This window comes from Halichoerus grypus, chromosome 7 (assembly GCF_964656455.1).
Source record: "Halichoerus grypus chromosome 7, mHalGry1.hap1.1, whole genome shotgun sequence".
NCBI lineage: Eukaryota > Metazoa > Chordata > Mammalia > Carnivora > Phocidae > Halichoerus > Halichoerus grypus.
Genome location: NC_135718.1, coordinates 126,636,709 through 126,651,428, shown reverse-complemented (window position 1 = coordinate 126,651,428; position 14,720 = coordinate 126,636,709). Strand labels below are relative to the sequence as shown.

Here is a 14,720-nt window from a genome sequence, read left to right as displayed (position 1 = left end):
TGTAAATAAAAATATTAGGACATACTCCATATCTTCCTTACTTTACTGAGACATGAAGAATAAATGCGATTTTTTAAAATTCTCTTTTCTTTTAGAGAAAATTGAATTTACAAAATGGATAAATTATAGGAGTGATGGCACACATTGTAGAAGGGCTCTCTGATTTTCAAAGCACCATAAAGATGAAACAGCTGAATTTCTTAACATATACAAATCATAGTGCATACTGTTCAATATACAAATAAATAGTGAAGAACTCTATTGCATAGAGCAAAATACTTCTATCTCATAAATATAAGTAAAATTTGAGTGACCTACTCTTAATTTTATATCTATATAACACGACATGAAATAAAGAATTAGCAATTATGAAAGGAAGGAGGACTGTTAATTATCTTACAGTTTTGTCATAAATCAGAGAAGAATTTTTTTTCTTGAATTATCTAGAATATAGGTAGACAAGTAGTCTATAAAATGAGTACCATCTAAGCAGCTTGAATTCACTCTGCACTGTGTAGATCTTGAGAAAGGCTCTTGTAGGATGGACTTGAGTGTTGGTATTGAGCTATGGAACATCATGTATGCACAGTGAAAAAACTCTCACTGTGTTTGAATTTTTAATAGTTTATGACCCAATGGAAATTTTTGGTTGTTCAAAACTCTTTATCAATTTTTCTTCTTAATACAAACACATATAATGCAAGTTTGTTTCTGAAATCACATAGAGAACAGTATTGAAAACTAGTAAGATTAACTGTAATGAATATACCATACTAACGTAAAGTGATCAGGGACACCTGTCTGGCTCAGTCAGTAGAGCATGCAACTCTTGATTTCGGGTGTGGTGAATTCAAGCCCCACATTGGGTGTAAAGATTACTTTAAAAAAAAATTTAAAAAGTAAAATGATGAAGGGCACCTGGGTCACACGGTCAGTTAAGGGTCCAACTCTTGGTTTCAGCTCAGGTCATGATCTCAGGGGTCATGAGATCGAGCCACATGTTGGGCTCCACATTCAGCATGGAGTCTGCTGAAGACTCTCTCTCCCTCTCCCTCTGAAATAAATAAATAAATAAATAAATAAATAAATAAATAATATTTTTTAAAAAGTAAAATGTTGATAATTGAGGAAATTGGGTGTGGGATACATGCAATCTCTTGGTACTATCTTCTCAATTTTTTTGCAAATCTAAAACTGTTCTTAAAAAATAAAGTCTATTACAAAAGAAACTAACAAGAGCAAAACTTTCTGTTTTATTCAATCTCCTTGTTATAGGATTTTTTCCATTACCTGTAAAATGTTAAGTACTCAGATGTAAAACAAATATTAAGATATTCCTGTAATATTTTCCTTTTGAAAATGTCACATTTCTTAACTATTTGAACCATTTCCGGAAGTTAGTGCAGATCTCTATCTAACATTTGGTTTACTAATACCTAACAAGAAGAGGACAACATAGATTTTTATTTCCTCTGTAAGGCAAAAACACATGGAAAATTTCTTGCTATTATCTCTACTAAGTTTAAACTATATCAGTTTTACTTACTTAAAAAATTAATCTTTTAGAGTTAAGAGTGAGATTCATTTTATATTTTACAATGAAGTATTTTCTAAAACTAAGGACTAATAAATAGCAGATCTTTGGAACTTTTTTAAATAAAGGTTACAATAAAAATGTGTGCAATTTTACAAGTGATAATGTGAAATTTTACCTTAACTTGAACTGATATTTTAAATATTATTTAAAAGCTACTCATATTTATTACCCTAAGTTTATCCTTTTAGCTGTTTTGATTAAAAAAAAATTTTTTTACCCCATTGAAGATGGTAACAAATATATTCTAGTTGCTGTATTCTAAAGCAGTTCTTAGAAACACTGATGCTGAGTGCTATTTCTGTGATTCCTTTGATGACATTTTCTGAGTTTAATTTTTTCATTACCCAGCTATCTTCCAGAGACTGGCATACTGACTTTTCTAATTAATATTCTATGTACTGGGAATGGTAGTCTTACTTTCTATTTGTGGAGAATTGAATAGCACAACCACTATAAGTGATGTGCTGGTATGTTACCTTATAAATGCTCAAGGTACAGCTTCTAATGTTGAAAAATAGAAAAATAAATTGACCTTGATGAAGTGTGTCTTCTTTTGTCTGTTCCCAGGAAAGTTTATTTCAGGTATTTCTACTGCTGAAATGATTAGCGTTAACAGCTTTTTCCCTCCATTTTATTTTACAGGGTGTCTTCATCTTCCTGATATATGGGGTATACAACACAGAGGTAAGTCTGCTTGGAGTATCTCAAGGCTGACAGAGTGAATGAGAGAAATGACAGGTTTCTTATCTTGATAACTGAGGAACAAAGTTGGCTTTTCACATGAGTGTCCTACTGCCCTTCATGCTTGGACTAGCTTATATGCATCCCAGCTTACCATTAAACACTGACACCCTGAATAAAGGGACAGCCTCATTTCTCATAGGCATTGACTAATATTTTACTACTGCCTTAAGATTTTGAATTTTCAGTCTTTCTTTTAACACTTAACTATACTTGATGGTATTAAAGTTTCACAGTTTTAAGTGGCAGAATGCTTATACATAATTGCATAGAATTAGAAAAATATTCTTACCTCAAAATGATCATTAAATATTATCTTTTAAGTTTTTAAGCAGGCTAAGAGAAGCCCCTAATGAATAATGAATAGTATTTATGGTCTCAATGGTGATATTTCTCAGAGAAGTCATTTATTATTTAATTATGAGAAGTTATTTAGCTAGAAATATTGAGAAAATTGACTTGAAATTTCATTAAGAAAATATACTATGTAAGTAAATTATTGTCACAGTTCTAGTTCTTTTATGAAAAAAATTCTGTGATTTATAAATAGTCTCTGGTAGGCAAGTTGCTGGTTTAGATTTCTGCATGCTTAATATGAGAGTGAGTGCTTTGTGTACATTAGGCACTGAGTAAAGACTTGTTTGATTTTTGTTGGTCTTTGATTTCAAGATTTTACTTTGTAATTTTCCCTTAAGAAAAAATTGGTAATTTTGCCTGCGTTTCTCAGCATTCTATGCTCGGGGAGGGCAGAGTGAATCCTAGTAGAGATCTTAGAAGGGCCTAGTAGTCAGTTTTTCACAAGTAACATAAGGGGCTAGGCAACAATATAACACGGCAAACAGACTCATTAGCCGGACTGAAAAGGTATGTGGGAATTTAAATAACATCTGATGATGATGAAGTATGTGTGTGGGCGTGTTTTACAGGGCTGCTGCACCTGGATTACACGCGGTTTCCTTTTCCAGTAGCCTTCAGGTAGGTTGGCAACAAGACAACTTTTTTTTTTTTTTTTTTTTGCAACGGTACCTCTATTGCGGTTTCAAAGCAGGCTCCTCCTATAAATGCAAAGGATACACGCCCATTATTAAAATGTTTCCAAACTAAGAGGGATAACAGAAGCAATGTTTTAATAAATGTTGAGCACTTGAAGTTTACTGCTTTTAGGTAGAACCAAAAGTGCCCTAAGTGATCCACTTGTGGGTTTGGATTTTGATTCAATACTTAGACTGCAAACTGTAAAGCAGAGAAAGCCCCCACATTCAGTCCTCAGTTTCCCCCACCTTTTCCGCCAGCCTCTTTCTCTGCAGCCCCCAAGCCACGCTGCATTACGGTCCTGCGTAATTCCGCCCCTTGGGTTCCACCTCCTGAGCGGCCTCCCCCAGAAGCCCTCATCCACGTCCACCGCCGTCAGTGCAGCCCACCAATCACGCCTGCTCGCCTGGAAGCCTCTTTCTACAGGGCATCCAAATCCCCGCCCCTCGAGCCCTGGGCCTCCCCTCCGCCCAACCGCCCCAGTGATTGACAGGCAGGCCGGGCGGAAGCTGCGGCGCAGGCGCCGTGGCTCCACAGAGCTCCCCTCTGGCTGGGTTGGGGAGTTCCCAGCAGACACCGCGCCGCGGCTGCGCAGTACAAGGGAGGCTTTTAATTCCATTGTGGAGAGGACGGCGTTATTTTTATTAACTGGAGGCGACGGCGGCTGCGGCGGCGGCGGTACCCGTAAGTGTTGCCGGTGGGTCGGAGAGGGAGAGGGCGAGGCCTAGGGAAGAGTCGCAGGACCATGCGTACCGGTGCCGGAGGCGACCGGGCTGGGAATTAGTGCTGGGCGCGTTGCGGTCTGGGCGGCGGCGCGGCGGGGTCCTGGGCGCTGCGGTGGTCCCGGCCCGGGGCCCGGTTCCACCCCCTTTCCTCCCTCTTCCCTCTTCCTCCTCCTCTCCTCAGCCAGGCCTCCTCCGGGGTATGAAAATCGGCAGTGGGTTCCTGAGTGGCGGCGGTGGTACCGGCAGTAGCGGTGGTAGCGGCTCCGGCGGCGGTGGTAGTAGCGGCGGCGGCGGCGGCGGCGGCGGCAGCGGCAGCAGGAGGGCAGAGATGGAACCCACCTTTCCCCAGGGTATGGTTATGTTCAACCACCGGCTTCCCCCGGTCACCAGCTTCACCCGGCCGGCGGGGTCGGCCGCCCCTCCCCCGCAGTGCGTGTTATCCTCCTCTACCTCCGCAGCCCCGGCCGCTGAGCCCCCCCCTCCGCCAGCCCCGGACATGACTTTCAAGAAGGAGCCGGCGGCGTCAGCCGCGGCCTTCCCCTCGCAGAGGACCTCCTGGGGATTCTTGCAGTCTTTGGTTAGCATCAAACAGGAGAAACCCGCAGATCCTGAGGAGCAGCAGTCCCACCACCACCATCACCACCACCACTATGGGGGGCTGTTCGCTGGGGCTGAAGAGAGATCTCCAGGCCTAGGAGGTGGGGATGGGGGGAGCCACGGCGTCATCCAGGACCTCAGTATTCTCCACCAGCATGCCCAGCAGCAGCCAGCCCAGCACCACCGCGACGTATTGCTCAGCAGCAGTAGCAGGACTGATGACCACCATGGCAATGAGGAGCCAAAGCAGGACACTAATGTCAAAAAGGCAAAGAGGCCAAAGCCAGAATCTCAGGGAATCAAAGCCAAGAGGAAGCCAAGTGCATCTTCCAAACCTTCTTTGGTTGGAGATGGAGAAGGTGCCATCCTGTCCCCAAGTCAGAAACCTCATATCTGTGATCACTGTAGTGCTGCTTTCAGAAGCTCCTATCACCTGCGGAGACATGTCCTCATTCATACTGGAGAAAGACCTTTCCAGTGCAGCCAGTGTAGTATGGGTTTCATTCAGAAATACCTGCTGCAGAGACATGAGAAAATTCATAGTAGAGAGAAGCCATTTGGATGTGATCAGTGCAGCATGAAGTTTATTCAGAAGTACCATATGGAGAGACACAAGAGGACGCATAGTGGAGAAAAGCCATATAAATGTGACACTTGCCAACAGTATTTTTCAAGGACTGATAGACTGTTGAAGCACAGGCGCACATGTGGTGAAGCCATAGCTAAAGGAGCCGCTAGTGCAGAACCTGGGTCATCAGCCCATAACAATATGGGTAATCTGGCTGTGTTGTCTCAGGGAAATACAAGCTCTTCAAGGAGAAAAACGAAGTCAAAAAGCATAGCTGTTGAAAATAAGGAACATAAGACTGGTAAAACAAATGAATCACAAATTTCAAATAATCTAAACATGCAGAGTTACTCAGTAGAAATGCCTACTGTGTCTTCCGGTGGAGGCATAATTGGCACTGGTATTGATGAACTGCAGAAAAGGGTGCCAAAACTGATCTTTAAAAAAGGAAGCAGAAAGAATACAGATAAAAACTACCTGAATTTTGTGTCACCATTACCAGACATAGTTGGACAGAAGTCCTTGTCTGGGAAGCCAAGTGGCTCACTTGGCATAGTATCGAATAATAGCGTGGAGACCATTAGTCTTCTCCAAAGTACCAGTGGCAAACAAGGTCAAATAAGTAGTAATTATGATGATGCCATGCAGTTTTCAAAGAAAAGAAGATATTTACCAACTGCCAGCAGCAACAGTGCCTTTTCTATAAACGTGGGACACATGGTCTCCCAACAGTCCGTCATTCAGTCTGCAGGTGTCAGTGTTTTGGACAATGAGACCCCGTTGTCCCTTATTGACTCCTCAGCTCTAAATGCTGAAATTAAGTCTTGTCATGACAAGTCTGGAATTCCTGATGAGGTTTTACAAAGTATTTTGGATCAGTACTCCAACAAATCAGAAAGCCAGAAAGAGGATCCTTTCAACATAACGGAACCACGAGTGGATTTACACACCTCAGGAGAACACTCAGAATTGGTTCAAGAAGAAAATTTGAGCCCAGGCACCCAAACACCTTCAAATGATAAGGCAAGCATGTTGCAAGAATACTCCAAATACCTCCAACAGGCTTTTGAAAAATCCACTAATGCAGGTTTTACTCTTGGACACGGTTTCCAGTTTGTCAGTTTGTCTTCACCTCTCCACAACCACACTTTATTTCCAGAAAAACAAATATACACTACATCTCCTTTGGAGTGTGGTTTCGGCCAATCTGTTACCTCAGTGTTGCCATCTTCATTGCCAAAGCCTCCTTTTGGGATGTTGTTTGGATCTCAACCAGGTCTTTATTTATCTGCTTTGGATGCTACACATCAGCAGTTGACACCTTCCCAGGAGCTGGATGATCTGATAGATTCTCAGAAGAATTTAGAGACTTCGTCAGCCTTCCAGTCCTCATCTCAGAAATTGACTAGCCAGAAGGAACAACAGAAAAATTTAGAGTCCTCAACAAGCTTTCAGATTCCATCTCAGGAGTTAGCTAGCCAGATAGATCCTCAGAAAGACATAGAGCCTAGAACAACGTACCAGATTGAGAACTTTGCACAAGCGTTTGGTTCTCAGTTTAAGTCGGGCAGCAGGGTGCCAATGACCTTCATCACTAACTCTAATGGAGAAGTGGACCATAGAGTAAGGACTTCAGTGTCAGATTTCTCAGGGTATACAAATATGATGTCTGATGTAAGTGAGCCATGTAGTACAAGAGTAAAGACACCCACCAGCCAAAGTTACAGGTAAGGTCCCAAAAGTGACCAGGCTGGAGGTCTGATGTAATTTTGTTTTATTTTGAGAACACTGCCATTGGAATGTTTCTACACGATCCTATTAAGAATAATGTAATGCCCTTTCAATGCAACTTTTCATATTTAGTTTATTTTGTTAGCGTGATTTTAGCTCTGTTTGTATTATGATTTTTAATCAAAATCAATAGATTAAAAATAGTTTGACATTCAAAGTGACAATGTTTAGCAATCAAATTTACATGTATAGATCGTCAGGGAATAGCCCAAAAGTTTTAAATGCAAAAAAAAAAAAAAAAAAACCAAAAAAACCCCAAAAAACAAAAAAACCCTACAAAAAAAAACAAAACAAAACAAAAAAACACACAAAAAAAACTTTGTTGCTAGGATTAAGGTTATTCTAATTGCTTTACTCTCAGGAAAGTGTAATAACGCATGGGAATTCTGTACGTTATCACTGTAATGGAATATCCAATTTACAGATAGTATGATATACATTTCATCATTTAAGTAAGGGATCGAAAACATTTCAAATTGCTCTATCTGGGCTAATACACATTTCATCATTTTTAAGTAAGGGATCGAAAACATTTCAAATTGCTGTCTCCATCTAGGCTGATCCAAAATTCTGAGATGTTGGCTACCTATATTTTGTTGCAGCTTTTAAATGTACTCTGAACTTCCAAACCATTCATTCCAGCCTGGTAGAACAAATATTCTTGGATCTTTGATCAAAGCCTGGAATGATAGCTTTAATAAGAGAAGAAAAAAAAAAAATAGCACCCTCTCCTTATCCCAACTGTAACAAGGCTGTAGTTCCATTAGAAGTTACGATATCTGGCAGTGTTGATGACCGAGTGGTAGGTTGGTACCAGTATTAGAACCCAAGTTGGAATTACATAATTCTTTGAAATTTGGGGTATGCGTTTTTTATTATACATGGCTTAAAACATTGTTCTCTTGTCTATGTTATTACATGTCACCCACACTTCTGTTTTTTTGTTCTTGTCCTACCCTCTTTCTTAGAGTTCTGAGCCTGCTTTGTTCCCTCTTCTCTCTGGACAGTTTAAATTTTAGAATGATTTACATTCCATTAGGTAATTCATTAGGCATTTTATATGCCTTATGGCATTCAAATACTAAACAATAGGATAAACAACCCCCCACATACCTTTAAAAAAAAAAAAAACCCATACAGATTTCCATGTATAATGAAGCCCCATACTCTGAGCTATAGGTATTATTATTAAGGTTGTAATTCCAACTGGTGACATTGCTAATGTGAGGGATAAGAGTGTCTGCATTTAGTAATGACATCAGAACCTCTTTGTGAAATTGCAGCCTTTAATGTACATTTTAAAAGGGTGCATTAGTCAGTATTGTACAGGGGTCTTGTAAAGTCATCAAAATTTGCTATGAACGCTAATTGCCATTTGAAGCTACTGATAAGACAGTAGCTCTGCTCTAAACCACTTTTTAGCAATTGTATTTTTTTCCTGATTATATTTTTTAATGTACTTTGATGTTTATGCTGATGAGTTTTTTATGTACTTTTGGTGATGTTTCAGTCTTATGTACTCTTCTGACGTCAGAAAAGTACCACTGGTTGTTTGCAGTCTTATTGTGTAATCAGCCTACCACAGGCTTCCATGTATAATAAAGTAATTAATATTGTGCAAGTGTAAAACACTTCTGTTATGAAAGCAGTGTTTGGAAAATAAGAAATTATTAAAAATGGTTACAAAATATTAGTTAATTTCCTTTCCCCACTTTCCTCCCTTAAGTCTGCTTACCAGCTAAAGGGTCACCTATTTGTCATTGCAAGATTCTTAGAAAATGTGTTTAATCCTCTTAAATACACTCAATACTAAAAAGTCTGTATTTCTTATTTTGGTAAGTGCGGTAAGTTCTATTGGGTACAGAGTACAAGCTGTAATCAAAGGATGGAGAGGACCTTTACCACTGTATCTCTTAAGCTGTATGATTTTTCTCCAGTGTTTGTTTTATACAGGTTTTGAATTTCTTTAACTTTTATTGTGTGTACTGAATACTGCATATGTATTATTCTGATTGTTTGCTCTAGTTTACTACCAATAAAAGACCTGTTAATCACAAAATTGAAGAAAGGAGATATCACTTAATATCCAGTAACATTTTTCAGGGTTTTTTTTATTAACTACATTTTCTAAAATAATTCCTTATTCTGGTGGTATAACCTGCATTTTAGGGACTTGTATGTTTATTGTGGTTTTTGGGTTTTTTTTGAACTTAAATATTTCATATTTCTAGGTTTATTTGAAAATTGGTTGAGTATTTTCTTTGTGTTTGAGGTGCACTATATGGAAGGGTAGAAATTTAAAATTATGTAAATCAGAACATGTTTTGTTGAAACTGCGTTACCTATCCTAAATATTATATCAGAGAGACTATTTATTGCGACCTCATTTAAAATCAGATTCCAATATCTTTTGGTTCTAGATGGATCCTTTTTGTCTCAAAAAGTTTGTAATAAGATAACAGTATGACAAAAATGGCGTTGAGCATTTTTAATAGGAATAAAAAAAAAGTATTAGTCATAGTTTAACCATCTTTAAAAAGTTGAAAGTATAGATAGCAGAAGGAAAGAAGTAAGACATTTAAATATTAGAGATGCGGAAGAAATGTTTGGAAGTGTCTTTTAAAGATGGAGAAAAACTGTAAGTGGCTATGTAAAATCATGAGAAAATTGTGCTTTTGAAATTCAGTGGCTACAAATGTTGAATTAAGGAGTAAAAATATTAAAAGATAGAACAGGTCTTTGAAACTTTGCCTTTTTTGGGGCATATGATACTATTGCAGGGAAATGATAAATTATTTATATTAAGCGTAAACATGGATTTCTCTGTAGAGAAATATCTACTCCTGGGCCCACATGATTAGGAAAAGTAAATTAGTTCTTTCTTTGCCAAGGTCATTTCCTAGATTTGGTCATTTTCTTGAACAAGACTGCTAAGCAGAATCTCACTGAGTCTGCATCACATCCAACTCCTGATTTCTCTGCACAGATGACTTCTCCATTCTAGGTTAACGCTAACATTTTTTTTTTTTTACCCACCTACCTCCCCCCTTTGTTTCTGTCTGTGGAATGTCCTTATCTGAATACGATCTTTTTAAAATAAAGATTTTTACTTTTAAGATGTTTGGGTATGAAGTAGGAAACTGTTGTGTTGCTGTGCATTCAGGATGAGGACTACCATAATTTAGCAGTTGCTAGTCAGTAATTTGTGTGGTAATTCAATAATGAGAACAGAAGTATGTGGAAAAGAATCTGTACTTAAAATTTTTTTTAGTAGGCTCTACATGCCACTTGGGGCTCGAACTCACAACCCCTAGATCAAGAGTCAGCCAGGCACCCCGGTACTCAAAATTTTTAATATTTTAAAATTGTGAACAGTGATAGAAATATTTCTACCTCGCATTTAGTTTTATGTATTGCACTAATCATGTAAGAGAGGCAAAACTTTTTGTTCCTTCCTGGTATGTGGCATTTTGTAGTTTACTTGTAATTAGTAGCATTTGAGCCTGAACTGGGTGACACTTTGAGCAATATGGCCTCATGAGGGCATATACAGTCCTTAGTTTGCAAATTCATAGGTCTTGTTAAACTGAAGAACTTCCCTCAAAAAAAAAAAAAAATAAGCTTCTGAACTTCAGAGTTCTATTTTTAGAGTAAACTACATCTGAAGACTATAATTTTTTGAGTTTTATGGTCTTCGTGTTTTTCTAATCCATAGTGACAGGATTTTAATTTTTAAAAGTGTGATGCAAGATTCCTTTGTTAGTGCTATGATACAATCCATGCATCATGTTGTGTGAGGTTATGTCAGTAATGTTCTGTGAATGTATTTGTTACGGGATCCCTTACCACAGAGGAGGATCTGTGGTGGTTTGCCAATCTTGTAGTTCCTGATAGATTTTGAGGGAAAAAGTTGTGTTAGTTCCACTTGTTATATTTATTTACATCCTTAATTGATTACTTGAAATGAACATTAGCATGAAGACAGCACCAGGAATTCTCTTGTCTTACCCTTCATCAAAAAACTCGAAAATAAAGCCTCCGAGATTACAGTGAGTTTAAAAAGAGATTAAGCTATAAAGAGGGCATACACTTTCAAAATTATTTTTCTTTGTGTCTGTTTTGCTTTTTAAAAAAGTATTTATTGCATGTGAGTGACCAACTTGAGTAGATCCTGTTTAAATTTTTGATGAGCCTTTGGCTCTAGGGAAGAACTATATAACGTTTTTAGGGTTACAGACTCCTTGGGCAGCTAATGATTGAATTGATATCTTCCCACCCCCATTTATTAGAAATATATTTGCACATGAAAATTTACAAGCTAATCTGTATGCTCACAAGAACTCCCCCCCGCCCCAAAAAAAACTCCCAATAAAAAATTCTTAACCTGTGGACCTTAGTTTAAGAATCCCTGCCTTGGGGCACCTGGCCGGCTCAGTGGGAAGAGCATGCAACTCTTGATCTCAGGGTCGTGAGTTTGAGCCCCACATAGGGTGTAGAGATCACTAAAAAAATAAATAAACTTAAAAAAAATCCCTGCCTTGGAAGACTGAATATTGAAATTTTATTTTACAAATAGTCAATACCTAAATTAAAAAAGCATCAGATATTAAGAGTACTTAAAAGTTTCTTTATATGCAATTTAATTACTTAGCATTCATAGAACACATTTAGGTTACATAAGGCCATAAAATTTTATGATAAGCTGGTCAAATAATGAGTTGAATATAATGCTTTGCACAGTTTCTCATCTGATAATAAGTGCCATAGAGATGCTAGACTTGACAGTCGTTCAGTATTTTCCATCAACAAAGAAATGTGTGAACAGTGTATCATAACTACAGTCAACTACTGTGCTTCTTACTCGTACAGGAGTAGCTTCCCACATAAGCATGTATATCGACAAAAATGAAAGCCCACAACCAGCCCATACCTTTTTGCCTAGAAAGAATAATACTGAGTTCTTAATAACATGAAAACTCTGCTTCATATAGCCTGAGTGTGACTAGCGAGGTTGAAATACACTGTGCAAGATAAGCCTTGAAAAGTATGTTGTTACATGTTGAGATAGGTATCTCTTGGGAAATGTAGATAAACAGCTGGAGAAAAATGTAATGATTTGGATCTTATACTCCAAGGGGAAAATTTTGTTTCCTGTGTTTGTAGGGAGAAAAAGAATAATGGGCAGAGGTTGTGTGTTAAGGGAGGTAAGGAATATGTTAGGATAGGAGAAGGAAAGGAATAGGTTTGAAGGAAAATAGGGAATATAAATTTACTCCAATATTGACAGGGGTCCTGAAGAATTTAAGTAACTAGAGGAGTAAAGGAGATCTTTGAAAAACTGTTGTTATTTTGTCATTCTTTCACTTTAGACTTCTTTAGGTACTTTGGTTTGGTATGAACTTTAGTACTATTGTGGAACAATTAATAAATAACTTAACAGACAACTGTGGTGAACTTCTGTTTACATTCCCAATCTAGGAAAAAGATGGCTAATCTTTGTGTTTATATATTAAATCTTTTCCTTAGTAACTCATAAAATCACACAGCTTCCATGGTTGGTGAGAATTGTAAATAACTTTTCTTATCAAAACAATTGCAGTCAAAATTATTGACGTGATGAAGTGAATATGCACAGAATTTAGGAATTGAGACAAAATCTCTGAATCTGCATCCCAACCCACCAAAAGAGAAATGTACAAGTACAGCATATAAAGGCATATTGTGTTATGACAAAGGAAAAGTGTGAGTGATTGTAACAAGTTGGAAACTCCCTAATTATTATTTTTTAGGTTTTGCTTTGGAAAATGTTGTTTAATTTTAACTTGTGACTGACTCATTTGTTCATTCTACTTTCTATAAGATCTTGTTTTTATAAGCATTGTCTATTGGAAACTTAAAAGTTAGGAGCTAGAGTTTTAATCTTGATTTTTGAGATAAATACAGCTTTTTAAGTCTGGAAGTGACATGTTTAGATTAATTTTTTAAGAGTGGATTGCAAAATTGAATGACAAGATCAGCAATGTAACTATTTTATGTTTGGTTGCACATAAACTAGGCTCTTCCTACAAGGAAGCCAAGTATAAACATTTGAAAGAGAGTTCCTTCTTTTTGGAGGATAATGAGAACTGTAAATGGGTATCATTGTGGGTCTCCATGAATAGACAACCCATGACCTTGATCAGTTTAGTAGTGGAACTGGAAATATCCTCTCTGAGGCTGCAGTTTCTTACTTAGTGGCCCCAAATAACAAAAGCGCTAAGTAGAGATTAGAAAGCAGACTGAGGTGGGACCTGGAGTTTTCATCTCGCAAATGATCAAGTACAGGAATGAAAGTTATTATGAGAATATTTGTATTTAATAGACCCAACATGTAAATTTTATTGTCATAAGCACAACATTAGAAAACTGAGTAAGGTTCATGGCACTGCATAGTGCATTAAAACATTTTTAAAAATTGGTCTTGTAGGGTCCACTTTTGTTTAGTCTTTCAGTGAATATCTTAAAATTGTGTTAATAGTGTGAAGGATTATGTTGTTTCTAAGGTAAGTTACTGTGGAGTTTTATTTCTTTGAATTTGGGAGCAATGGTGCAGAAGTTCCAAACATTTAATTATTTTTTTAATGCAGTCCACTAAAATATCATATGTTTCTATAGTGTATCACATTTGGAATAGTCAGCTGTGTATTTTTTTTATGAGTGTTAAAATTAGTGATTTGGCTGATCTCTTAAAAGCTTGGTTAAAAAAATTGGTAAGAGTAATCTGAAACCATTACAATCTTAACTTCTTTAATTGCCTCATTTTTAGTAAAGAAGAAATTATGACTAGACTTAACATAGTTCAGGATTTATTTGAATATAAAATACCTAAGAATGTTGGACATAGTATTAAAAAAAAGTATTAAAACTGTTGTGACAGATTTGTCTTTGAAAGGGAAGGAAGGACTATTGTGTAAAGGAAAAGTAAAGGGATGTAAGGAGATTAATATTAATGGACGTGTTTACCACTGTCGTATAGTAAAAGATTTTAAAGATTTGAATGAGATACATTTGGGAGACTGGTAGTAATGGTAAACTGATAATGGGTTACTGCTGGTGAATCACAGTAATGTATTATGAAGGCAAAATTAAAATGCGATTTGGGGAGATATCTAGAGAAGGCTGGCAGAATGAATAGAAAATTAGTTTTCAGTTTGTTCACTCTTTGATTTTATTAAACCTCTAAAGCAAATTGATATTTGACAAGGAGAGAAAAGGTATATTAGTGAATGACACAATGTTATTTTTGCTGATAATGCTAGATGTATGACCTATGAAAAGGAGAAAAGGTAGTATTTAGGGAAAGATGGGAGAAAAGGGGGCATCTTGCATTATCATGTATTTCTAATAACATTTAAATTTCCTGTCTTGTATCTGTTAGATTTGAATTACTGTAATTTATTATGGGTGAAAATCTTAATTTATTAAAATGCTATCACAAACAACTAATTGGTTAATACAAGGTAAAAGAACACTTTAATTCTTAGCTAAAAATTAAGTAGAATTATAAGGGGTAACTTTTTTTTTTTGCTTTTAAATCCTGTCAATTCATCTATGTATGTAATTGAAATCTTATATAACATACAAGTAAAATTTTACAGGATTGGATGTATAATTATTAAATAATTTCAAG

At 37.1% G+C, this 14,720-nt stretch overlaps 1 protein-coding gene across 2 annotated transcripts; it reads left to right on the top strand.

Annotated features, from left to right (window-relative positions):
• The first annotated feature begins 3,901 nt into the window (after positions 1-3,901).
• Positions 3,902-9,110, top strand: ZNF281 (zinc finger protein 281). Of its 2 annotated transcripts, none has more exons than XM_036086651.2 (2): positions 3,902-4,054; positions 4,277-9,110. In XM_036086651.2, exon 2 carries the CDS (start codon positions 4,295-4,297, stop codon positions 6,989-6,991), a length of 2,697 nt encoding a protein of 898 aa, XP_035942544.2. In that variant the 5' UTR covers positions 3,902-4,054; positions 4,277-4,294; the 3' UTR covers positions 6,992-9,110. The 2 variants fall into 2 exon arrangements, with proteins under 2 accessions (XP_035942544.2, XP_035942545.2); XM_036086652.2 differs by having other exon boundaries at positions 3,935-4,054; positions 4,281-9,110.
• The last annotated feature ends 5,610 nt before the right edge of the window (positions 9,111-14,720 follow it).

Excerpts from the sequence above, each read along its gene's own strand:
- ZNF281 (XM_036086651.2), top strand. The coding sequence starts at position 4,295 with ATGAAAATCGGCAGTGGGTTCCTGAGTGGCGGCGGTGGTACCGGCAGT.